Raw genomic sequence first — 24,997 nt, 5'->3', positions numbered from 1 at the left:
TTTTGTGGAGCTTAGAAGTATAATCCTGGGAATTCACTGGTGGTCTAGTGGTTAGGACGCTGCACTCTTGCTGCCGAGGGCCTGGGTTCAATCCCTGGTCAAGGAGCTAAGATCCCACAAGCCGCATGGTGCGGCCAAAAAAAAAAAAAGAAAAAGAAGTGTAATTCTGCCTTCAGCCCCCAAAACGATGATTTTTAATCTCATTTCTTCTGCATTTACTAGCTGTGGTTCTTCTACAAAGAATTCTCTTCATCAATTGTTTGGTTATTCTGAAAAAGTCTGTACCAAAGGCAAGACGGATGCTGGATTCTTCCTCTTTATTCATTAGTTTTCAGAATAATTAGTTGATAGCCCAGCAGACTTCAGGGATGACCAATAAGCTTTTCTTTTAGGTGGGAGGGAGTATTATGAATTTGGCTATTTTTGCATATCTGACGTGTTTCAATCTAACGAAATGATAAATCTTTTAATGCTCAAAATATCCCATTTTCAGCCAGTTGGAGCTCCTTCAAATTGGCTTCTGTGTCATTTTGTGTGACCCTAATAGTTGTTGATTGTTTTAGGCTTATTTTGTATATATTCTGCCCCAGACTTGGATTAAGTGATTTCTTAAGGAGCCCTGGTTCCTTTTTGTGGGAAATATTTAGAGACCATAATTTAAGTGCTAGAGGAGCTAAGTGCTACTGGCTAGTGTCATTTCTTAGCTGTTTCTGTGGCTATTGCTGGGAAATAAATATTTTTTTAGAAAGAGAAAAAATTTTAAGTTACATTAGTTTTTAGAGCAGTTTTAGGTTCATAGCAAAATTGAGTGGACAGTACAGAGATTTCCTGATTGCAGGACTTTTACTTAACTTTCTTTGATTTTATGTTTGTTTCTATTTTATACTGAAATGTTTGGTTCCTGACAACCCGATGTAATTGCTTATTTATCCTATTATGTATTTTATAGATTCAGAATAGTAATGAAATATTATTAATAGGATGAAATCTACCGGATGCAGGTTTATTTGTTTTAATGCAGTTCAAGATGTATTTTTATCCTTAGTCTAAATATAGTCAAAATACTATTTCAAATTCACTTGAAATGATTCCTTCCTCTGTGGACAGTTAGGTCTGTTTTTCACTTTTAAGAATTATTTTATATTTTTAAATTTATTTTTTTAAAACTGTGTACTTAACTTTTCTCTGAGATGACGGAGCAGAATTAAATCTGTAAATGTCTGTGAGTCCTGGAGGATAGGGAACTGATCCTCAACTCATTTCTCCTCCATTCTGCCATTTCCCCTTCCTCTTCCATTGAAATTTGCACTCTTTATCCACAGTCTTTTGGAATGCTGAACAAAAATCTTCTTGGAACAAGACAGGAATAAGTAAATAAACTTAATAAATCTATAAGCCATGGCAGATCATTCACAAATTCCTCCAGATCCATATTGATTATCACCATTCATTCCGTGGGGTGGTTTTTCTTCTACAGCCTGTCTGATGTAATAGTGCTTCCATGACATTTGATGTTTGAAAGTCTCTAGCTCTGGCATTATCAATGTGTGTTTTATAGTCGTCTGCAATATTCCTTCCCTTTCTCTTTGCTCTGTGAACTGAGGGATCTGGGACGCCCATGTGTGTAAACACCCCTCCACCCCTGTCTTCTCCCCTTCTCTTAATCCCTTTTCCCTTAACACTAGGGTGCTAGCAGCCTGGGATGGTTGGGTTTCTGTCACCCTGGAGCTGAGCAGCTCATGTCAGGAATTCTCCAGGCTCTTGGGCCTCTGGGGTGAGTTGAGAAGGTATGTAGGGTGCTGGGGTTGGAGATCCATGGACTAGGTGCTTACCTGAGTTATTATGAGAGACTTGAAGACATTAGCATCTTCACGTAATCGGCATGACACATAACCTGGGATAGCACTGAGCTCCTTTTATTTCTTTATTCAGGTTGAGGAATGTGCACAAATAATGCAAATATAATTAATTTTAGTTCTGAGGATTAGGCAACTTGAGGCATGTTCACATTACCTGGTGATGTAAATACCAATGTTACATTGAATTTTTTTTAAAGAAAGGCTTATTCACCACTGAAATAATCTCAACAGCATCATTAACTTTAAACATGTTGTATCGGACAGTATTAGTTACCTGATATGTATTTGGTCTGGGGTTATTTCATTTGTACTGTGGTCTTTTTTCTCCAGTTTATATGCATTATGTATAATACATTGGTTGGGGGTGGGGGCACAGCTTGGAAAGGTGTGGGCTTTGACTTGCTTGGAATTGCTTTTTATTCTGTAAGTTCTGTGACCTCATGCACTGTAAATATTGATGCTACCACACCCGAGCACATGTGAAATAAAACTGTGGCTCTTCAGTATTTGGTTCCAATGCGAATTAATTAAAAAGGGGCTGGGGAAGTAGGTGTCCACTAGTTAAGAATCCGCCTGCCAATGCAGAGGACACGGGTTCCATCCCTGGTTGGGGAAGATCCCACATGCCATGGAGCAACTAAGCCCGTGCACCACAATTACTGAGACTGTGCTCTAGAGCCCGCGAGCCACAACTACTGAGCCTGCGAGCCACAGTTACTGAGCCCGTGTGCCACAAATACTGAAACCCGTGTGCCTAGAGCCTGCACTGCGCAACAAGAGAAGCCACCGCAATGAGAAGCCCACACACTGCAATGGAGAGTAGCCCCCACTCGCCGCAACTGGAGAAAGCCCGCGTGCAGCAGCGAAGACCCAGCGCAGCCAAAAAAAAAGGGGGTGGAATTTGCACACAGGGAAAATTTTCCATTATATGTATTTGGGGGGAATAAACTCTGAAGGCAGCTTTCCCTCTTTTCTCCTCCCCCCACATTTCTCGATGGCCCTACTTCCATCAGTGGTGCCACAGCTCAGAGATTAAGGAAGCTGACTCTTTTAGGCTGGGTCCTCTCAGGTCCTTCAACATTGAAAGGGGTCACTTTGGAGCCATGAAGTGGATTTTCCCTGTTTACCTTGGCCCTGACAGTCACCAGTTAGAGGCTGTCTCTTAGGTGATGCTGCTTCTGCATCTGTCTGTATCATCCCCTCTGCTGCTTTTCTAAGCTTCCGTTTCAGAGACTTGTCACTGCTCCCCAGGTCCAAATAACATGCTGTTGTTTGTATATCAGACCAGTGTGACAGCTCAGGGAGTGTCCTGACAGTCGAGGTGTCTCATGGGAGAGAGCGGGGCAGTTACCAGGTCCCTGGAGCAAGACAAAGAATGTGTCCTGCTGTCCTGCCCACTTAAAAACCAACTGCTTTTGACCCTTTTTATTGATAGTTTTGAAAAGATTAGCCACAGACCAAATGCCAGAGGCTGTGTTGACTGTCCCACAGCTGCCACTGGGGCTACCACTTGGTTAAACAAGTGGTCCACCACCATCCAGCACGATCTGTTTTTGGCAGGGGCTCCCCGGTGATCTGAATGGGGATGTGATGAGGATGTCCACTGAGTCTTTGTGGTAGAGGCATCAGTGTCTGCAATTCCAGGAGAACTGTGGGCTTGTTCAGAATTACCTTGGGTGGAGGTGGGCAGTGGGCAGTTCCAGGACATCTGTTTGGCCCTTCCCTCCACAGCGGCTGTTACTCATGGGGAGGCTTCTGGGGGCTGTTAAGTAGAACCATCCCAGTTTGCACTCAGAACCAGGGACATCGCCATAGGGTAGGTCCTCTGACTAGTGAGAAGGACGTGGGCCCTTTCCCGTGGCAACAAGGTGGGGGTGGTGGCATTCAGGAGCCCTGGTATATACATACCAGCCCAGACTGCATCCAACAGTCCTCATGAGGTCTGGGGGTGCACTTTCCTTAGGACACAGGTGTCCTAAGTCCCGCTGGGGAAGGAATATTTATTGTGTGTACTTAGGGTGGCGTCACAGGGCCCTTCCTCAAGGGGATCCATCCAATCCTTCCTTCCATCAGCTGTTTGTTGTAGAACCACCTCAGAGCTGGGAACCAGATGAAGGAGTCATGATTTTCCACTGCAGGGGCTGACCTCAGCCTTTTGCTCACAAGTGATTGATTTTTTTCTTGCGAGATACATCAAGCAGCGCCCTCACTGGTTGGCCAACCATCTCGCCCTCTTGCCTGAAGTCACCTCTGTCAACACGCCCCAGCTGCCACTCTGGCCTAGCTGTTTGTGGTGGTGATTATGTCCATCTGCATCTGGCGGTTAAGGGGTACCTCTTTGGTTATGCCAGGATCTCATCACCCTCGAAGACACGAGGGAGCATCTTCTGTCACCCCCTGCTCACAGAGCACAGCCCTCAGGGGACTTCCGGAGGACACCAGGACCCTCCTCACTGCTGTGTTCCTTACTGAAGGGTGTGTTCTCTGGCCAGTTCTGGGGAGTATAGTCAGATGTTGGGGTGTCTGGTCACCGTTTTTACTTTCTCACTTCTTGGAACCATCTCATACCTTCCTCAGGATTCCATGGCAGTCCAGGCACCTCCACCTTATTTCCTGTGAGTCAATATCATGTCCAAGTTCCAAGGAACTGGGTTCCAACAGCACAGGGACTGGGTTGGGCACCTTTACCAAGATGACAGCTCACACATGGGAGAACGCACCATGTCCATACACTCCCCTCTATCTGCCTTGTGTTCTGCCCCCTCAAGATCCCCTCCCAGTGTCCCCCCTCCCCCTCCGCAATTAAGTCCTGGCCTTATCTTTCTGGCAGGAGATGTAGGTCTCTTTAAACATTGCCATGGAAGCCTCTGGCATTCACAGAATGCCCTGAGTGGATGGCTGATTTGAGCCTGTCAACCGGTCTCTTTCTTCAAAGCTTCCAATCTGTTAGTAAAAACCAGCCAACCTCACAATCCTTATAATTACCAGCACCCACCCCTCAGCCCCATTCCACGGGTAGAGCTAATGCAGATGCCCACTCCCCCCCTCTGCCCGTGCCCCCTCCCAGTCCTGCACAGGTGAGGGCCTTATCGTGTGTGTTTGCATACCATGGGCCGTCGCCACCCACTTAGCACCAGCTGTAGGGTTCTTCCTGCTGTTTGACGCACAGGAAATGAGAAATCCAGGTATTCACTCACATCCTGAGGATCTGCTGTTTAGGACAGTTCTGGTACCAAGTGTCTTAATTTGGGTTCCTCTAGAAGTAAAACATGAAACCAGGGCTGGAGTGCAGGTGATCTGGGAAGCGGCCCAAGAGGGACAGATTCTCACTCTGGGCAACAGGACCGTGATTCTGCCAAGGCCTCCTGGAGAGCAGACGGAACGTCTCCCGAATTGCCTGCCTAAAAGAGGAGGGTGGGGCTTCCCTGGTGGCGCAGTGGTTGAGAGTCCGCCTGCCGATGCAGGGGACACGGGTTCGTGCCCCGGTCCGGGAAGATCCCACATGCCGCGGAGCGGCTGGATCCGTGAGCCATGGCCGCTGAGCCTGCGCGTCCGGAGCCTGTGCTCCGCAACGGGAGAGGCCACAGCAGTGAGAGGCCCGCGTACCGCAAAAAAAAAAAAAAAAAAAAAAAAAGAGGAGGGTGCAGTTATCCACTCCCAGTGGTTGAGGGCTGCTCCGAGGTGCGTGGACTCCCCCCGACACCCGGGCTTCTGGGTGAGCAGGTGCCCGTGGCGTGTGGGTGGGAAGACACAAAGACTTGACTGGTGAGCTTGAGATGAGACACTGTCAGCACACTGTACACTGAACTCGCGCGGGACTATCCACAGCCCTGACATAGGTGTGTTTTTTTGAAGTTTCGTTTTTTTGTTTTTTTAATTTTTTGGCCGCACCTTGGGGCATGCGGGATCTTAGTTCCCCGACCAGGGATGGAACCCGCCCCCACTGCAGTGGAAGTGCGGAGTCTTAACCATTGGACCGCCAGGAAGTCCCCAGGTGTGTTTTAAAAAACACCTCTTGACCTTCTCTTTATTCTGTCTCAGAGATCTTACCACGGTGGCAAGAATAAGTCAGTACTCTCAGAATGTATATAATATTTCATCATGTGTGTGTATGTACATTCATATGCAATACACGTACCACAGAAACCGTAATTTATTCCATCCAGTTTTTTTTTTTTTTTTTTTTTTTTTTTTGCGGTACGCGGGCCTCTCACTGTTGTGGCCTCTCCCGTTGCGGAGCACAGGCTCCGGACGCGCAGCCTCAGCGGCCATGGCTCACGGGCCCAGCCGCTCTGCGGCATGTGGGATCTTCCCGGACCGGGGCACGAACCCGTGTCCCCTGCATCGGCAGGCGGACTCTCAACCACAGCGCCACCAGGGAAGCCCTCCATCCACTTTTTAAGTTTAACCTTTTTCCAGTTTTATTGAGAAATAATTGGCATACATCACTGGATAAGTTTAAGGCGAACAGCGTGATTTATTTACATGTTGTGAAATGATTACCACAATAGGTTCAGCTAACACCCATCTTCTCATACAGATAAAATAAAAAGGAAAGAAAGAAAGAAGAAAGGAAAAAATTTTCTTCTCCTTATGATGAGAACTCTTAGGATCTACTCTCTTAACAGCTTTCCTGTATATCCTACAGCAGTGTTAGCTATAGTCATCATGTTGTACCTTACATCCCTGGTATTTATTTATGATAACCGGAAGTTTGTACCTCTTTATTTTTTTGGCTGTGCCACGCAGCATGTGGGATCATAGTGCCCCCACCAGGGATTGAACCTGCACCCCCTGCAGTGGGAGCGCAGAGTCTTAACCACTAGACTGTCAGGGAAGTCCCTGGAAGTTTGTGCCTTTTGACCACCTTTCTCCAATTCTCCCTGCCCCTGACTTTTTAATTTGTGTCAACATTTTACTAGGAAAAAATTCAGGAGGGTGGAGCCCCCTCCACCAGGGCTTACAGTTTCCTCTGCCTGTGTCGCCCATCCCCTTGGCTAACTCTTCCTCATCCTGGGGCTCAGCTTAGACCCATTCTTCTTCTTTTTTTTTTTTTTTTTAGATGTCGGGGGTAGGAGTTTTTAATTAATTAATTTATTTTTGCTGTGTTGGGTCTTCGTTTCTGTGCGAGGGCTTTCTCTAGTTGTGGCAAGCGGGGGCCACTCTTCATCGCGGTGCACAGGCCTCTCACTATCGCGGCCTCTCTTGTTGCAGAGCACAGGCTCCGGACGCACAGGCTTAGCAGCCATGGCTCATGGGCCCAGCTGCTCCGCGGCATGTGGAATCTTCCCGGACCGGGGCAAGAACCCGTGTCCCCTGCATCTGTAGGCGGACTCCCAACCACTGCGCCACCAGGGAAGCCCCAACCTGGTGGTTTTATCCTCATTTTACTCTGTAGGCCTCACTATGTCGAATCTTGGGTTTCTTCCTTGCTAGACAGAAGCTTCATGTGGTCTGTGGCTGCATCTATTGGTTCCCCTCTGTTATTACCCAGCACATAGTAGGTGTTTGTAATATTTGCAAGTGCTTGTTAGGTTGATGTTTGGGCTGGATTTTGAGGTTGTTTGAATGCAGGGGTGCTCTGCTCTGTGGGACAAAGGCCATATTCCACCATCTGCCCAGATCGTTTCTCTCCAACCTCATCTGCTTCTCCAAATCCCTTCCCTTAGACAAGCGAACTCCAAACAGCCCTTTCCTTTTCCCAGTTCTGCCCGAAGTTGCTCACTCCCTTTCTACCTGTACAAACAATTTCCCCAACATATGGGCCACCTTTGAACTCAAAGAACTTGTGGGAAACCCTTATTTGACATTTAATCATATACATGCTGTGAGATGTTTTCAAAGTCATCCATTGGGGCACCTAGTATAAGAAATCATGTGAGTTTCTTGCTTTTGAGTAGCAATTAAAGCGTTGTTTGGAGATACTAAATTGACACTCTGACCTTCTAAAAAATGATTCTTAAATTATTTGTTTATTTTTGGTTAGCTTTAGTAACTCACATACAGTAAAGCTTTCCAGTTGCCCCTAAGCAGTCTCCTGGCGGCATGCAAGATCTTTAGTTCCCCGACCAGGGACTGAACCCGGGCCGCCTGCAGTGGAAGCTTGGAGTCCTAACCACTGGACCGCCAGGGGATTCCCACAGTCACAATACTTTATATTTGGATTTCAGGCCAAGTGTGATCTAGGACCCTTGCTCTCATTGATGTTTCCAGGTATGGCTTCAAGGGCAACCCCCAAAGCTCTCATGGACTGTGATGCTGCTATGAAAAAGAGATTAAAAAAAAAAAAGCCTAAAGATGCACAAGGAATCTTACCAACAATGGAGGACACTAATTAAATGGTCTCTTCTAGTCCTTGTCCTGTTGGAACCTGAGGTCTATTGCTGCCTTTTTATATCCACCAGAGGGCAGTGTTCTATTCTACCTCACAGTCCGCCTCCCCTTTGAGGTCTCCCCTTTCTTTTCTTTTTCTTTTTTTTTTTCAATTAAAAAATTTTTTTTGGCCACGCTGCATGGCATGTGGGATTTTAGTTCCCTGACCAGGGATCCAACCCAAGCCCCTGCACTGGAAGTACAGAGTCTTAACCACTGGACCGCCAGGGAAGTCCCAGAGATCTTCCCTTTCAAATCCTAGCATTTCAGCTCCTGAAGTGATCCCCAAACTGTGTTTCTCAAACTTTGATTTGACTTCTAGAATCAAATCAAATCTTGGGCGTCCCTGGTGGCGCAGTGGTTGAGAGTCCACCTGCCGATGCAGGGGACACGGGTTCATGCCGCGGTCCGGGAAGATCCCACATGCCGCAGAGCGGCTGGGCCCGTGAGCCATGGCCGCTGAGCCTGCGCGTCCGGAGCCTGTGCTCCGCAACGGGAGAGGCCACAACAGTGAGAGGCCCGCGTACCGCAAAAAAAAAAAAAAAAAAAAAAAAAAAAGCATCTTGATTAGTTGCTAATAGAAATACATCTTACATCTCAACCCCACAGAGACGTACAACCATATGCAACTCTATATATGTATATATAACAAAATTTCATAAAATGACACTTGTTTTCATAGAGAACAGACCTGTGGTTGCCAAGGGGGAGGGGGTTGGGAGAGGGATGGAGTGGGAGTTTGGGATTAGCAGATGCAAACTATTATATATAGAATGGATAAACAACAAGGTCCTACTGTGTAACACAGGGAACTATATTCAATATCCTGTGTAAACCATAGTGGAAAAGAATATGAAAAAGAATGTATATATGTGTATAACAATCACTTTTCTGTACAGCAGAAATTAAGACAACATTGTAAATCGACTGTACTTCAATAAAATAAATTTTTAAAAAAACACTTGTCTTTACTATGTGCAATACACTGATATTTCTATTCTCTTCCATTAAAAAAAGTGCCAATCATCACCAAATTGAGTTCACAACCTACAAATTGGGTCGCACATATTGCCTTAGAGTTCATTTAGTCTGGCATCCTGCATACTTATGGATGAAGAGATGCAGGGTTAGAGAGGGATGCTCAGTCATTGTGGGACTCAGCGCAGCACCTAGGATAAGGCTTCCGGGCTTCGGACTTCTGATCTGTTGCTTTCAGCACAACGACATTCCTGTTGAGGGACACTCAGAGCTCTGGCAGGTCACAGCCATGGAGTCCAGGATATGTGTGTGTGTGTTCCAGCCCCAGCACACTGAGCTTCGCCACACCTTGTGAAGAGTCCCCTGCAGCAGGGTTTTCTCTTTGGGCATGTAAATTCTGCAGCTCACCCACTGATTGTCACATTGGTGCCGGCCTCTGGAATCCTGCACGTGGCTCCTCCACGCCCTGACTTAGCAGTGGGTTGCTTTATAGCCCAGAATCAAGAACGTACACAAACTAAGAGGGTAGGGAGTCAGTTGCCACTGTTGAAGCGTCTGCTTCTGAGATGCGGAGGGTGGAAGTTCTCATGTGGTTCCGTCCTTGCTCTGTAGAACGCCTCCCAGAGGACTTTCGAGATCGATTACGGCCACAACTGCTTCCTCAAAGATGGCCAGCCCTTCCGCTACATCTCGGGAAGCATTCACTATTTCCGCGTGCCCCGTTTCTACTGGAAGGATCGGCTGCTGAAGATGAAGATGGCTGGACTGAATGCCATCCAGACGTAAGTAGGAGGGCACTGGGCTCTCACCTGGGCCTGGACACCCACCCCTGGAGGGAGGGTCCAGCTGCATCTCTCGGTGCAGCTGTTTCATTGCTCAGAACGGGGAATAGCCTGGTCTGGGGTCCCGGGAGAGGCTAGTCATGGGCTTGAGTGTCCCTTCTTTAGACAATTAACTACTTCTTCCAACCTTGAACTTTGTCACCAGAAATCATACAATGGATATCATCTTGAAAGGGCAAAGGGAAGTAACAATGGTTGAGTGTTTACTGTGTGCAGGGCACGTTACATGGATGATGCCATTTCTCCAAGGTCACCCTTCTTGTTTGCAGCTGGCGAAACTGAAATTTGCCCAGGCACATGTGTTTGGACAGAGGTTCCGCTGAGATTTGAAGATAAGGGTGTTGGTAGGCAACCATAGCTCCTCTCAGCTCCTAGAGGGATATGCCTTGTTGGGTAGATTCCTGAAACCTAGTTTGTCTTTGTGGTTCTGCTGGGGTGATTCCATGGCCCAAGGTTACAGAATTTTACCCCAAAACTATCTCTCCTTATCTCTTCTGCTGTTGTAAAGTGACTAATTGAGAAGGAAGTTGGGGTGGCTGGCCACTTTGGTTTCTGCACTGGTGATGTGGATTGCTGATAACTCTTCAAAGATAAAGGGTGAGAAAACCCAGCGGCAGATTCCTGGGACAGATAGTTAGGAAGAATCCCACTTGTTATTCTGGTTCTAGGGCCACTGGGACATGTCTGTAGTTTCAACACTAAGTTCTGGGGGACCAAGACTGTTCCAGGGAACCCTGAAACCATGGGATTGTGGGAAAAAAACACAAGCCAGGGGTCATCAAAGACACCTTTGTGATGGCAGTGGGTGGCTTCATATTTAAAGTTGTGTCCCAGGGCTTCCCTGGTGGCACAGTGGTTAAGAATCCACCTGCCAATGCAGGGGATATAGGTTCGAGCCCTGGTCCGGGAAGATCCCACATGCCGCGGAGCAACTAAGCCCATGTGCCACAACTACTGAGCCTGCGCTCCAGAGCCCACGAACCACAACTAGTGAAGCCTGCGCGCCTAGAGCCCGTGCTCCGCAACAAGAGAAGCCGCCGCAAGCAGAAGCCCGTGCACCACAACGAAGAGTAGGCCCCACTCGCTGCAACTAGAGAAAGCCCGCACGCAGCAATGAAGACCCAACGCAGCCAAAAATTTAATTCAAAAAAATAAACTTTTAAAAATAAATAAATAAATAAGTTTGTGTCCCATGCTGCAGGCAGCCCAAGGAGCTGGTCGGAATTTTATTTTTTATAAATTTATTTATTCATTTTTGGCTGCATTGGGTCTTCATTGGTGCACACAGGCTTTCTCTAGTTGTGGCGAGCGGGGGCTACTCTTCATTGTGGTGTGCGGGCTCCTTCTCATTGCGGTGGCTTCTCTTGTTGTGGAGCATGGGCTTTAGGCACCCGGGCTTCAGTAGTTGTGGCATGCGGGCTCAGTAATTGTGGCACGCAAGCTCTAGAGCGCAGGCTCAGTAGTTGTGGCGCCACCAGGGAAGTCCCAGAATTTTTGTTATTTTACCTCCTTCGGACTATTCCTGACAAAATCTTTTGTTAGGAGGACGCAGGGCTTGGAGGTTTTCCCATTTTTATTGAAAAATATTTTTCAAAAAATAAGTATGGGGCTTCCCTGGTGGCGCAGTGGTTGGGAGTCCGCCTGCCGATGCGGGGGACGCAGGTTCGTGCCCCGGTCTGGGAGGATCCCGCGTGCCGCGGGGTGGCTGGGCCCGTGGCCCGTGGCCGCTGAGCCTGCGCGTCCGGAGCCTGTGCTCCGCGATGGGAGAGGCCACGGCAGTGAGAGGCCCGCGTACCGCAATAAATAAATAAATAAATAAGTATGCCTCTTATTACTGTAGCACAGATATTTTCATTTTTCCTAAGCCCTTACATAGGCATAAGTAATTTTTCCATAGCAGTAATTTGTGTCCATGAACTCTGTCTTTTTTTTTAAGTCAAGCATTAAATAGGAATGGGCGTTCTTTGAGGGTCATACACTTAAAAGTGTTCCCCACAAGTTTGATTCTCTTGGTAGCTGCTGTGAAAGCTCAAAAGAAGGCTTCTTTTCTGCGCGTCTGCCTTAGGAAGATGTCTGTGTGTCCTGCGGGTTTATAGTTCTGCAGACTGTTCAGAAATTCATGTAGGACACCTGGATTTTTGAGATATTTCCAGGAAGGGGCTGTGTGTGTCTTGGCAGGTACGTGGCCTGGAACTTCCACGAGCCCCAGCCAGGACAGTACGAGTTCACTGGGGACCACGACGTGGAGCATTTCATTCAGCTGGCACATGAGCTGGGACTGCTGGTCATCCTGAGGCCTGGACCTTACATCTGTGCAGAGTGGGACATGGTGAGTGCGGCTTGACCTGCCCTGCCTGCCTGGTGTGCGGTCAGGCAGGGATCTGGAGGCAAGTGAACTAAAGCAGCGTTGGTAAGTCTCTAATTCCAGGTAACACGGGCCTGTGACTGAGCAAACCCAGTTGTCTTTTACCTTGAGCAGTGCCCAGGCAGAGAGGAGCAGGGAGGGGTCACAAGGCATGGGTCCTCCTCTTGGTGGTCACGTACAGAAGTCAGTTTCCTCATCTGTAAAAAGAAGTTCATGGTGTGGCCTCTGTCTGCCTCACAGGGTAGTTGTGAGGTTAAGTGGAGGAATCTGTAGAAAAGGCTTTGATTCTCAAAACATTGCATTCAAGCCCAGTGATCTTATTTTTATTATGTTTACAATTTCTAATTGCCCTGAAAGTTACAACCCAGAAAGCCCAGCTCAAATACCCCTTCTCCATGACATTTTTCTTCTTTCCCCTCACTGCTAATAGTAGTAATTTCTGTCTCCCCTAAGACCTTATCATGGCCTCTTCTTCCTTTTTTTTTTTTTTTTTTTTCCCCTCTCCTAGGGAGGATTACCTGCTTGGCTACTAGAGAACGAATCTATTGTTCTCCGTTCTAGTGATCCAGGTAAGTTGTTACAGATGTCGTAAGAGAATTTAAGAAAGCTTAGATAATTTATATCAAAAGAGTCAGGTATTTCGAAGGCTGGGGTACTCCTGGGCGAATGCTTGTGAAAGTTTAGCAAAAGTGTGAGCGTTCATCATGCTCTTCCAGGTACTGAATGTTTTAGGAAAGAAGGATTATTCGAACAGCTTGACCAGATCTCGCTGATACCCTGGGAACTCTTTGAGTTGGCACTGGGCCCTGTTTGCGGTTCACTGGCTGATTTTAATGCTTTCTCTGCCTCTGTTCTTAGAATACGACATGGCTGGTGCCGACTCCCAGCTAATCAGAATGGCAGGTGTAGTTTCTGCGGTGGTGTCACTGGATTTCTCAGTAGCTGCGGTGTCTTCAGTTCCTTTGTCTACTTTTACAGAGTTAGATAACTAAATGATAGATAAAATGATAGGTTTTTTTCTTGTCTAGCTGTAAACCCTGATCGATCTGCAGGTCCCATTTAGCTGCTGTTCTTTTTTTTTTTTTTAATTTTTATTGGAGTATAGTTGATTTACAATGTTGTGTTACTTTCTGCTGTACAGCAAAGTGAATCAGCTATACATATACATATCTCAACTCTTTTTTAGATTCATTTCCCATATAGGTCATTACAGAGAATTGACTAGAGTTCTTAGCTGCATTTCTGTCTTCTGAAGGCTTCAGTTTCTCTTGGTGATGAAGCTGGTCATAAGAGCAGCTAACACTGATTAAATTTGCTGTGTAAAAGGCTAGTATATTATGTTCTATATGCATTTCCTTCTTAGTGTACTACCCTCACATTTTACGCTCTTAGTATATTAGTGTTTTTCCACATTTTATCTCAGTTAATCCTTACAGCAACTTTATGACCTATGTACTCTCTTATCCCCGTTTGACAATGTAAATGTATAATTGATTAGAACTTAATTTTAAAAAAACTCAACTGTGACAGAGAGGACACATCGCTCAGTCATTCAACAAACATTGGTGGATGCCTCCTGTGCTGCAGGCTTTTTGTCCTAATGGCAGGGGCAGATACCAGGCATACTGGTCCTTGTCCTTTCAGAGCTCCACTGAGGAGACAACTCTCGGCAGGACAACATTTTTTTTTTTTTTTTTTTTGCGGTATGCGGGCCTCTCACTGTTGTGGCCTCTCCCGTTGCGGAGCACAGGCTCGGGACGCGCAGGCTCAGCGGCCATGGCTCACGGGCCCAGCCGCTCCGCGGCATGTGGGATCTTCCCGGACCGGGGCACGAACCCGTGTCCCCTGCATCGGCAGGTGGACTCTCAACCACTGCGCCACCAGGGAAGCCCAGCAGGACAACTTTTAGCAGACTTTTAGTGCATGTAGTGCCCCCCCATTTCAGGAAGTGGTTGTTGAATCCAGTCTGTTCAATCTCTGCTGCCAGCCCCAGGGTAATAGGCTGTGTTGTGTCTCTTTGTAGAAAAAGGCGTGTGATGGTGTTAAACCTGGTTGTCTTCCAGATTACCTTGCAGCTGTGGACAAGTGGTTGGGAATCCTTCTGCCCAAGATGAGGCCCCTCCTCTATCAGAATGGAGGGCCGATTATAACAATGCAGGTAACTGCAGAGAGGAGCCTGGCCGGGTCAGGGGAGGTTTCCATCCATCCACATTATATATGGGAACGAAGCAGACATGAACCTCATATGTCTATTTCTTTCTTTTTGTTTTTCTTTTTAACTTTTAAAATTGAAGTATAGTTGATTTGCTATGTTGTGTTAGTTTCAGGTGTACAGCAAAGTGATTCAGTCATATACATATATACGAATATATATATTCTCTTCCAGCTTCTTTTCCACTCTAAGTTATTACAAGATATTGAATATAGTTCCCTGTGCTATACAGTAGGTCCTTGCTGTTTATCTTCATATGTCTATTTCTTTAAGAGGCAATGCCACAGATGGTGCTTTGATTTAAATTGCATTCTGGGGAGGCATTACCATTTTTGAATGCTTGCTGTGTGAGACTCTCTGCTGGATACCCTACAAATGCTATTCAGTTATTCCAACCACCATCTTCAAAGAGGTTAAGTGACTTGGCCAAGGTCACGCAGCTGGCAGGTGTTGCAGCCTGGCTCCTCTCCGGTGCCACGTTGCCTTCTGGCCACAGGGATGCAGCATGGACTGACCCACTTTGGCGTCTGCACTGCCTAGGCCGTCAGTTTCCATGGGTGTGGAAAGAGGATGCAGTGAATTGGGGCCACTGTGTTTTCTCTCCCACTTCCTGCCCTCACTTTCCTTCTTCCATGTGTTTTTCACTTTGCAGTGACTGGTAGATTGTGAGGTATATCACGTGGCAAGAACTTTTCAAGTGAAAAATAGGTACACTTGACCTGCGATGATTTTTGATGTTTGTAAAAATACTTAGGTAAAACAAAACCATGTCTGTTGGTCATTTACCAAGGATGCTCTGATTGCAAAGAATACGTTATGTAAAACTGGCTGCATCCCGGACCAGCAAGGGGGTGCGTGCGGTGCTCCCTAGGGGAGCGTGGGCCAGATTTCCTTCTTGTGAACAGCACTGTGGAGTGTTTGCAGGGACGGTCATTGTGGGGAGGGAGCCTGGCCATTTCCATGCCCTTCAGATATGAGAGGGCTGGGCTGGCCAGGGTGCCCTGCGTGGTGGAGAGAGGCCAGGCTGCTACTCCCAGAGGGGTGTACTGATAGCACTCACTGCCCCTCACCTGTCCTGAGTCTGTACCAGTTAAGCTTACAGGAGCCCATTTTCCTGTATGAAGATTTCAAGGCTGAAACTGGGTGTATCTGCATAGCTGGGTCTTCTTCCTTTCTCTTGATCTCAGGTTTTCCTCAATTTCCCTTGCTTTTTAGTCTCTGCTTCTGCCGAAATCACTTTCAATTTTTGCTGAGGACTTTCCTGTACCTTTTGGTTATTGAAATGCACCACAATGTCAACAAATATGAACTGTGCAAGGGAGAGCAAAGTTGACTGTCTTGGGGGGAATTTCCTCCTGTGTCCATCCCTGGCAACCTCAGATGACTTGAACTTGACCGTGGATCCTGCCGGAGGACTCAGCTTCCTTCCTCTCCCTTCCCCCCGTCACATCTCCACCTGCTAAAATCCCACCTAATCCTTTTGCCCCTTGATAATTAGGAGTGGGGGCCTTCCACCCACAAATTTGCTTCATCCAATTTGTGAGGTACTCATCATGAGGGATTAGCCCTGTTTATACCTGCTGTTTTGGAAGAGGAACAACTGAAAACGTCTGCAGTGTTTTGTTGCTTTATCAAGGAGCTTACAGGGTGAGATAATTATTCTAGAACAAAGACCTGCAACCTGCAAACCTGGCCCTCTGCCTGTTTTTGTAAATAAAGGCCACTGGCACATGACCATGCCCGACCATTTATATATTGTCTGGGGCTGCTTGTGAACCACAATAGCATGGTTCAGTAGTTGAGACAGAGACATATGGCCAAAAAGCTCCAAATATTTACTCTCTGGCCCTTTATAGAAAAAGTTGGCAAACTCCTACTCTAGAAAAATCAGCTTTCCTCTGAGGCTAACTGCAACTTCGTCTATGAGTCTCAAGCCCTTTTCTGTGTGTTTCTCCTCTTACCTCCCCCGCCTCCACACACACCTCTGCTTTCCTCTCGTTGGCAATGATAGAGAACTTGACTGTATGCTTTATTGCCAGCTTTCTGAGCACTTACCAGGTGCCAGGTATTGTGCAAAAGCCCTATTCATGTATTGGCTCAGTGAATCCTCATACAACCCAGTGAGGTAGGTACACTCACCTCTTACAGGCAAAGAGACATTTGACGGGTGGAGCCACCTGGATAAGAAGAGGCAGAGCTGAGGTTTGCACAGGGACTCTTGGGCCTCTGATGCCTGTGACCGCAGCACGAAGCTGTCTTGCGAATGTTGAGCTTTTCTCTTTCTCTAAAAACCTAACCAAATTAGGTATATGCATTTATTACAATCCTGTTTAAACTACAGTCCTGTATTTTATCTTAATACAATGATGATAATGGATAAATAAGATTTGAAAGAGTAAGTGAAAATCAATGACATTGGCTTGGGGCGTGGCCAGAAAAGAACGAGAGGTGCAGAGGCTCTGGGCCCTCTTAGTTGCTAAAGCCGACCCTTAAATTTAGCTTTGAACTTCTTGGCAGCCAGATGATGAAGGAAGACACAGCCATTTAAGTAGCTCTTAATTAAAGAGGAGAAAAAAGAAAACGAGGGGGACAGTACCTTGCCAGTATTTGCAAAGCTTTTCTTAAAATTTATTTCAATTATTTCCAAAGGGACTTCTGAGGCACTAATCAGAGTATCAGGATCAGTCATCCAAGGGGAGTTTCCTGCTCTGTGTGAGTGGCAAACACCTTCTATTGCAGGATGGCTTCATGACCTGTGAAGCCCTTGATACTGGCCTACCACTACCTGTTTTGCTGCTTCTTTTTTTTTAAAATTTAATTTATTATTAGTATTTTTTTGGCTGCACCTCGCGGCATATGGGATCCTAGTTCCCCGACCAGGGATGGAACCCGCGTCCCCTGCACTGGAAGCGCAGTCTTAATCCCTGCACCTCCAGGGAAGTCCTTGTTTTGCTTCTTTTTAAAATTATTTATTTATTTTTGGCTGCATTGGGTCTTTGTTGCTGCACATAGGCTTTGTCTAGTTGCGGCGAGCAGGGGCTACCCTTCGTTGCAGAGCATAGGCTCTAGGTGCACAGGCTTCAGTAGTTGTGGCTTGCGGGTTCTAGAGCACAGGCTCAGTAGTTGTGGCACATGGGCTTAGTTGCTCCGCGACATGTGGGATCTTCCCGGACCAGGGCTTGAACCCGTGTCCCCTGCATTGGCAGGCAGATTCTCAACCACCGCGCCACCAGGGAAGCCCTGTTTTGCTTCTTGAACCCATAACATGAAAGTATAGTCAGAGGGATTCTCGCTGAGAAAACCATTGTGCGTTAAACCATTTGGGAGGAGGTGCTTTGCAGATGATGATGGTGGTGTCTAGTTCTTCTACATCACTCCCTACTCCCTTCCCACTCCCCGACTCTGTCCATAGGCTTCATGGAGCTACTAGCAATTTTGCCAACAGCATACTCCTTGCAGGAATACTCTCTACCTCTCCCGCTTCCCTGACCAGCGAGTGCCTTTCTTTCTAGAGCTGCCTCGGGCAATCCCTGCGGGGAAGCTTCCTTAACCATCTCTTCCAACCACTCTCAGACTGGGCACCTCTTTTCTGGAGGCTCACAGTTTCTTATGCTCATGTTCAAAGGCCACGTATCCCTAGGATCACAAAAATTTGTTTTGCGTTGTGTGCAGGTAGAAATTGTTATGTGTGGGAAATTTTTAAATTTTTGTAAAATTGTGACGTATACCACACACACATTAATGTGCAATAATGAAGCATTATAATGAAAACAGCTACAGAATGACCACCCAAGATGGAAAATGGTACGTGGCCAGGACCCTGGAAGCTTCCCAGGTGTCCTTCTTCATCACACCCCACTTCTTCTCACTGTTCTGACTTTCGTAGCCATCAGCTTCTTGCTTTTCTTTACACTTTTACCGATTATGTGCACACCAAGACTTGATAGTTTGGTTTTGACTGATTTCGATTTTCTATTCGGGAAATTGTATCGTGTGTATTTTTCAGTGTCATGCTTCTTTCACCAACCTCTATACCTCTAAGATTCTTTGGTGTATTGGATTTTCTGGCATATCTGGTGTATTGGAAATAAATGAAGGTCATTCATTTTATTGCTTTAGAGCAATGTTGCTTAACCTTTTTTTCATTGTTGCCCATTAAAGATCCTCTCTAGACATATTTTTCTAATTGCCCCCCATGAAATTTTAATACCTGAGATATACTGTATAATTGTACATATATCTATACTTTATATGAAAAATACGGTTTTTTTTTTTTTAATTCTATAAAAATCAGCTCCCACCTCCTTGGGGATGCTCTCCACCTCATTGAGAATGGACACTTCAGCACTATTGTCATTGTACCCAGTAATTCTTTGTTGTGGAGGCTGACAATGCAGGATCTCTAGCAACATCCTTTGGCCTCTACCCACTGAATTAACAGATGATTTTTCTTCATTTTTTAATATTTCTGCCATGGAAAATTATTATTTATGTAATGTGTAAAGTATCGGTTACGTATTATAGGGGACAATATCACTACAATCTGAAAACTAACACATTGGTTGTTTTCCTTATTTCTGGGAGGTATTAGAAGGTAGGTTTTTATGCTGAGTTGCTTTTTGGAAGATGAGTTTTGAGGACTGAGTGTAGGAGATATTTGGGGATATTACTAAGCCTTGTCATCTCAGAGATGTGCAGGTAGTTTCTCTAAACAAAAGCTTGCCTTCGGACGTTGGAGTCTCCTGATTTCTTTCCCCTCCTCTTTTTAAATTTGCAGGTTGAAAATGAATATGGCAGCTACTATACCTGTGATTACAACTACCTGCGTTTCCTGCAGAAGCGTTTCCACTACCACCTGGGCGAGGACGTGCTTCTGTTCACCACGGACGGGGCGCATGAGAGCTTCCTGCAGTGCGGGGCACTGCAGGGGCTCTATGCCACCGTGGACTTCGGAGCAGGTTGGTGTCTACAGTCACAGAAACCCAGCTGAGCAGGCAGGTTTGGGCTTTTTACTCCATCGGTCATTCTAGGCATCTGTTGTTCAAGTGGCAAGGACATATCGAGTGAGATTTCCCAGATTTTCCTGTATCTGGTAACGGGTAAAATAGAACACCTGATATTGCACCCCTCCATTGCAGAGATCATTTTATGTCAGCTGAGCTGGCCCTTAGGTCAGGAGCTCCATTTCCAGCCCTGGCGGAGCTGGCTGCAGCCTGGAGTCCTGTTCTCTTAGGGGCTGCCTGCCAGGAGCAGTTCCAGGTTGAGGAGCTCCACCTTTCAGGCTCTGTCTGGGATGTGCTGCTCTTCCCTGCTCCCCCTGTCCCCCGAGTCGTGGCTGGATGCTCGGGCTGGGTCGTGGCCATCGTGAACTCTGAGGCCGGTCCTGGGTTTCGGGGAACTTACCTGGTACTTCCGTTTTCTTTCTACATAAACTCATAAGGCTGGGAACTGTGATGGGCCGGAGGTGGTTTGGCGGATGCTACGAAAAATTGTCTTCCTGATGCATTAGTGCTGTGTAAGCTGCTGAGGTTCCACACATGAAAGGAGGGCTGGGATGCTTCGGGCTGTATGACATTAAGAAATCTTCATGTAGGTTGAGAGCAGCTTTCATAAAGGGCATGGCAGCTAAATGCAGTGTGTGATCCTGGACTTTTTTTTTCCGTGTTTTTTTTTTTTCCTTTGTTGTTGTTATGAAGGACATTATTGAGACAATTGAAGTCTTTGACTAAAGCCTTTAGATTAGATAATAGTATTCTATCCATGTTAATTTCCTGTTTTTTATCATTGAGTTCTGTTTATTTAAAGAATGCCCTTGCCCTTAGGGGATACACACTGAAGTATCTAGGGGTAAGGGGCCATTCTGTCTGCAAATTATTCTCAAATGACTCAGAAAAAAATATGTATATTCATATAGAGAGGGAAAACCTGATGAATGTGGTAAAATGTTAACAATTGGGGAACCTGGGTGAAGGGAAGATGAGTTCTTTGTACTATTCTCACAGCTTTTCTGTAAATTTGAAATTATTTCAAAATGAAAAGTTACTGCCCCGCCCAAAAAGACCAGCTCTTCAAGTAGCATAAGGATCCCGCTGTTCTCCCATCTGAGGGATGAGACACATACCCAGCGTTGCCTTCTTTTGAGAAGGATGTACAGAAAACTGAAGTTGCATTTTTAAAAAGATTCTTCTACCCTACCAACAAGGAAGTAACTGGCTCTGAGTGAATTGAGTGTTTCTAGAAACATGGTACGTTGCTCAGAGCATTTGGCGATGAAATAACTCATCTACAAAGAGCTGCACAGGAAGTGGCATGCTGGTTTCGTCCTGCTTTGGCACACTTCCCAACACAGTGATGAAAAAGCACAGTATTTTTCTGTTGGGAGGAACAAATTGAAGATTATTATGAGTTAGTTGTAAGCATTATTTGTATGTAGGGTGACAGCACATACAAATAATGTTTCTTCTGTGGGTTCAAGGACAGACACTCAAGACCAGTGTGCCTGAGGCAGGTGGGGCTGTGGTAGCTTTATTCATTTGTGTGCAAGAGGGGCAGTGCCTGGGGTCAGATCCCAGGAGAGGCGCCTGAGAGCAGCATTTAAAGATCTGGAAGCTACTGAATGCTTAATAGTGAGAAATTTACAGCCATAAAATAAATGAGATTCCATTCTTTCTTGATCAGCACATTCCCTCCTGAAAGCTGGCCTTACAGAGAAGCCCAAGGCTTGTCCAAGAGCAGGGGGGTTTTGGAGACTTGGCTGGTGTCCCTTTCACGCTGGGACACCCACTGCGGGAACTGGACTGTGCAATGTGGGGTCAGGGTGTCCTCTGCTCTGGCTGGGAAGCACTGTGCGTGTTCACTGATGTAAAGCAGCCCATTACCTCTCTGGGGAGAAACCCCTTCTCTCTTTAGAGGTGGAGGGGAGAACAGAGTCATGGGAAGCAAGATGAGATACAGGCATCCTAATGGAATATTTCAGAAGAAAAAATTGAGTTCACGAGTGGTCTGGAATGACAGAGAGAGAGAGAGAGAGAGAGAGACCAGCCGTGTGTCCAGGTGCCGGGGACACAGGAAGCACAAAGCCTGTGCCGTGATCTCCCAAAGGAAAGCAGTCAGGAGAGGCCCGAGCACTGTTCACAGAGGAAGCATCATTCTGTGGTCCCCACGGTCCGTCAAATGGATGGCCTGAGTCCTCACCTAAAGCTAGCTTGGAGGTGTGCAAGCCCCTGGGGGTGTGGGGAAGGGTGGGGGCTTCAGGCGCAAGTCCTACGAAGGAATCTTTTTATTTAACTTCTTGTCATTCCCATGGCTGACCGTTCTTCTCCCTCTCATTTTTCAGGTGTCAACGTCACAGCTGCTTTCCTAATCCAGAGGAAGAGTGAACCCAAAGGACCCTTGGTAAGAATCAGGCGTGAGGCCTGGGGAGACTGTTTGCTTGTACTAACTTCATTACCGCTGCTGGGAGAGAGCGATTAACTGCTGCGGAGGGTGGGAATGGATCCTTGGTTTCTCTGAGTCTGAGGTCAGCAGCTGATGGGAGTGTAGAGACCCCCTTCTGGACACATGGGAAACAGCAGAAGCAGTGCTGCTACTTGACACTGAGGCCCTGCACTGGAGGGGGGCAGAATGGGGACCGAAGTGAACATCCCGCCTCCGTCAGGCTCTGCGCTTTTGCATACCTCATCGTATTTGGTCATCGTGCCAGCTCTCATAGGTAGTATCATTGTCTCCATTTTCAGTGAAACTCAGAGGCCATGTCACTTGCCCAGGGTCGTACAGCTGGTGAGTGGCAGGGCCAGGATCTGTGTTCAGGTCTGTGTTTCTTGAAAGCTCTTTGTGACAGAGCTTCTCCACCTTTAGTGTGCTTACAAATCACGTGGGACTCTTGCTAAAACGCAAACGTTGATCTGTTGGGTCTGGGAGGGGATTGAGATTCTGCATTTCTGACAAGCAACCAGGTGACATGGGGAGGTAGCGTTGCTGACCACTCTGGGAGCCGCGGGGCTCTGTGACATGCCGTGTAGGCACCTGGGAGGTGGAGACGGAGGCCAGGTCCTGGCAGGTGTGCTCAGCCCATCAATGATGCAGCCCTCTCTGTGCTTCCCTTCTCCTTGCAGTTGTGGCAGTTGTCCTTGTCACTTGGCCCCGTGTAAGGGGGAATATCCTGTGCCTTCCGTGCAGCAAGTCAGGCTGCCCCGCCTGTGTACCCACCTTTGTACAAAGCAGCCTTTTCTGAACCTGGTCTCTGCTTCGTGAGCCATGCAGAACCCGAGTTCCCAGACTCCGGGTGGAGCTATTTCCTGGAGTCTGAGACAAGAAGTCCCCAGAACACGTCCAGATTTCTCTTTCCTTCTAAGATCAAGGGCTTGGCAGGGTCATGCCCAACAGAAACATGAAGCGCTTGGGGCCTGCCTGGCAGAATATTTGGACAAGTCTACCTCACTTTAAGTCAACCTGAGATCTGAAAATCTAGATTCACACAAAGGGTGAATTTGGAGCTAGTTATTTTATAAACATTTTGTCATCTGATTCTTTTGCCCAGCAAACTTTCCTACCATATTCAAACTGAGGATTGGTTAACAAGATTTTGAGGCAGGTACAACTTTTCAGGGACACCTGTATTGTCCACACCTGAGACCTGAGTTTAGGCAATGCTATATGGGATGTCCTCATTGGTCCCCCAGCTCCAGGTAAAGTAGTGAATGTCAGCTCCTCTCCCCACCTGTTCCTCGGTAGAGAACCTAGGGCAGTAGTTACTGAGAAGCCCAGCATGTAAAGGTCTTAAGTCTATCCTAAGCTCCATATTCCTTTCTCTTTTCAGGTCAATTCTGAATTCTACACTGGCTGGTTAGACCATTGGGGCCAACCTCACTCAACAGTCAAGACTAAAACGGTGGCTTCCTCCCTTCACGATATTCTCTCCCGAGGGGCCAGTGTGAACATGTGAGTGTTATTTTTCAGAGGGGAGGCTGTTCTCCGTAGCTGTGGGCTCATGGTGAAGTACTGTCTGTTCTCTTGTTTCCTTGTAGGTACATGTTTATAGGTGGCACGAATTTTGCCTATTGGAATGGTAAGAGCAATTTAACATCTGTTTGTAGAATCTAATCCTAAAATGTTTTTGGTGCTTGATTTTTGGAGGGGTGTGCCTATGGACAATTGTTATTTTCTATTTTTGCTTGCTTTCTCCCAAATTTTCTAATATATAAAATTGCATATATAATTTTAAAAATAATTTTTCTTTTGTTTATTAAGAAGAGGAGAGAAATGTTGAATTTACTTTTCTATTGAGAACTAATTTAAAAAAATTGAGTATCCAGGTGTTATGAAATAATCAATGTTATATAAATGAGGAACTGCATTTGATGATTATAAATTACCCTTCTATACTTGTTTGAGATGCTCACAAATTACTTGTTCTTTTAAAATTTAATTCAGAATTTTCATTTAATTTACAAAAGTGTTATAGAATCATAGAAATGGAATATTTTTCTTATGTAAATACGAATCTTTCAAAGTTTTCTTTTCTTTTTTTATTTTATTGAAGTATAGTTGATTTACAGTGTTGTGGTAGTTTCAGATGTACAGCAAAGTGATTCAGATATAGATAGATATAAATATATAGATATGTATTGTTTTTCAGATTCTTTTCCCTAACAGGTTATTGTAAAATATTGAGTATAGTTCTCTGGCTATACAGTAGGTCAAAAAATCATTCTTCCTTAAAAAAAAATTTAAGAGACATAACTTGTACATTTAGAAGCTATTGTTTTAAATCAAGCTAGTCAGGCAGATCATAGTCTCTGGCTATAACTTACTTGTTCGTATATTCTGGTCTTTTTCTTCTCTTTTTTTTTTTAAAAAAACACTTTGTTTTGTTGAGATATAATTCACATACCATAAGATTCATGATTTGGGGAATTTCCTGGCTGTCCAGTGGTTAGGACTCTGCGCTCTCACTGCCGAAGGCCTGGGTTTGATCCTTGGTCGGGAAACTAAGACCCCACAAGCCACATGGTGTGGCCCCCCCAAAAAATAAATAAATTCATGATTTTAAAGTACACGATTCAGTGGTGTTTAGTTTATCACAAACTTGTGCAGCCATTATCACCATCTAATTCCAGAACATTTTCATTACCCCGAAAAGAAACCTTGTACCCAAGAAATGCCCCACTCTCCCTCCTCCCAGCCCCTGGCAACCACTAGTCTACTCTCTGTCTTTATGGATTTGCCTATTCTGGACATTTCATACGAAGGGAGCCATACAGTTTGTGGTCTTTTGTGTTTGGCTTCTTTCATTCAGCATAATCTTCTCAAGGTTCATCTATATTGTACTGTGTATCAGGACTTCGTTCCTTTTTATTGCTGAATAATA

At 46.0% G+C, this 24,997-nt stretch overlaps 1 protein-coding gene across 2 annotated transcripts in view; it reads left to right on the top strand.

Annotated features, from left to right (window-relative positions):
• The window catches only part of GLB1 (galactosidase beta 1), an 88,532-nt gene that overhangs the window by 12,662 nt on the left and 50,873 nt on the right, over positions 1–24,997 (top strand). For both annotated transcript variants that reach the window (XM_060022102.1, XM_060022103.1), the window contains 8 exons: positions 9,822–9,991; positions 12,230–12,380; positions 12,925–12,985; positions 14,480–14,574; positions 19,406–19,586; positions 21,965–22,023; positions 23,447–23,568; positions 23,655–23,695. In XM_060022102.1, the coding sequence (XP_059878085.1) occupies positions 9,822–9,991; positions 12,230–12,380; positions 12,925–12,985; positions 14,480–14,574; positions 19,406–19,586; positions 21,965–22,023; positions 23,447–23,568; positions 23,655–23,695 (880 nt within the window). The remainder of the gene's footprint in view (positions 1–9,821; positions 9,992–12,229; positions 12,381–12,924; positions 12,986–14,479; positions 14,575–19,405; positions 19,587–21,964; positions 22,024–23,446; positions 23,569–23,654; positions 23,696–24,997) is intronic.

This window comes from Delphinus delphis, chromosome 10, assembly GCF_949987515.2.
Source record: "Delphinus delphis chromosome 10, mDelDel1.2, whole genome shotgun sequence".
NCBI classification, from domain to species: domain Eukaryota; kingdom Metazoa; phylum Chordata; class Mammalia; order Artiodactyla; family Delphinidae; genus Delphinus; species Delphinus delphis.
Note: the sequence above shows the minus strand (reverse complement) of the source record. Positions and strands in the feature narration are given on the sequence as shown.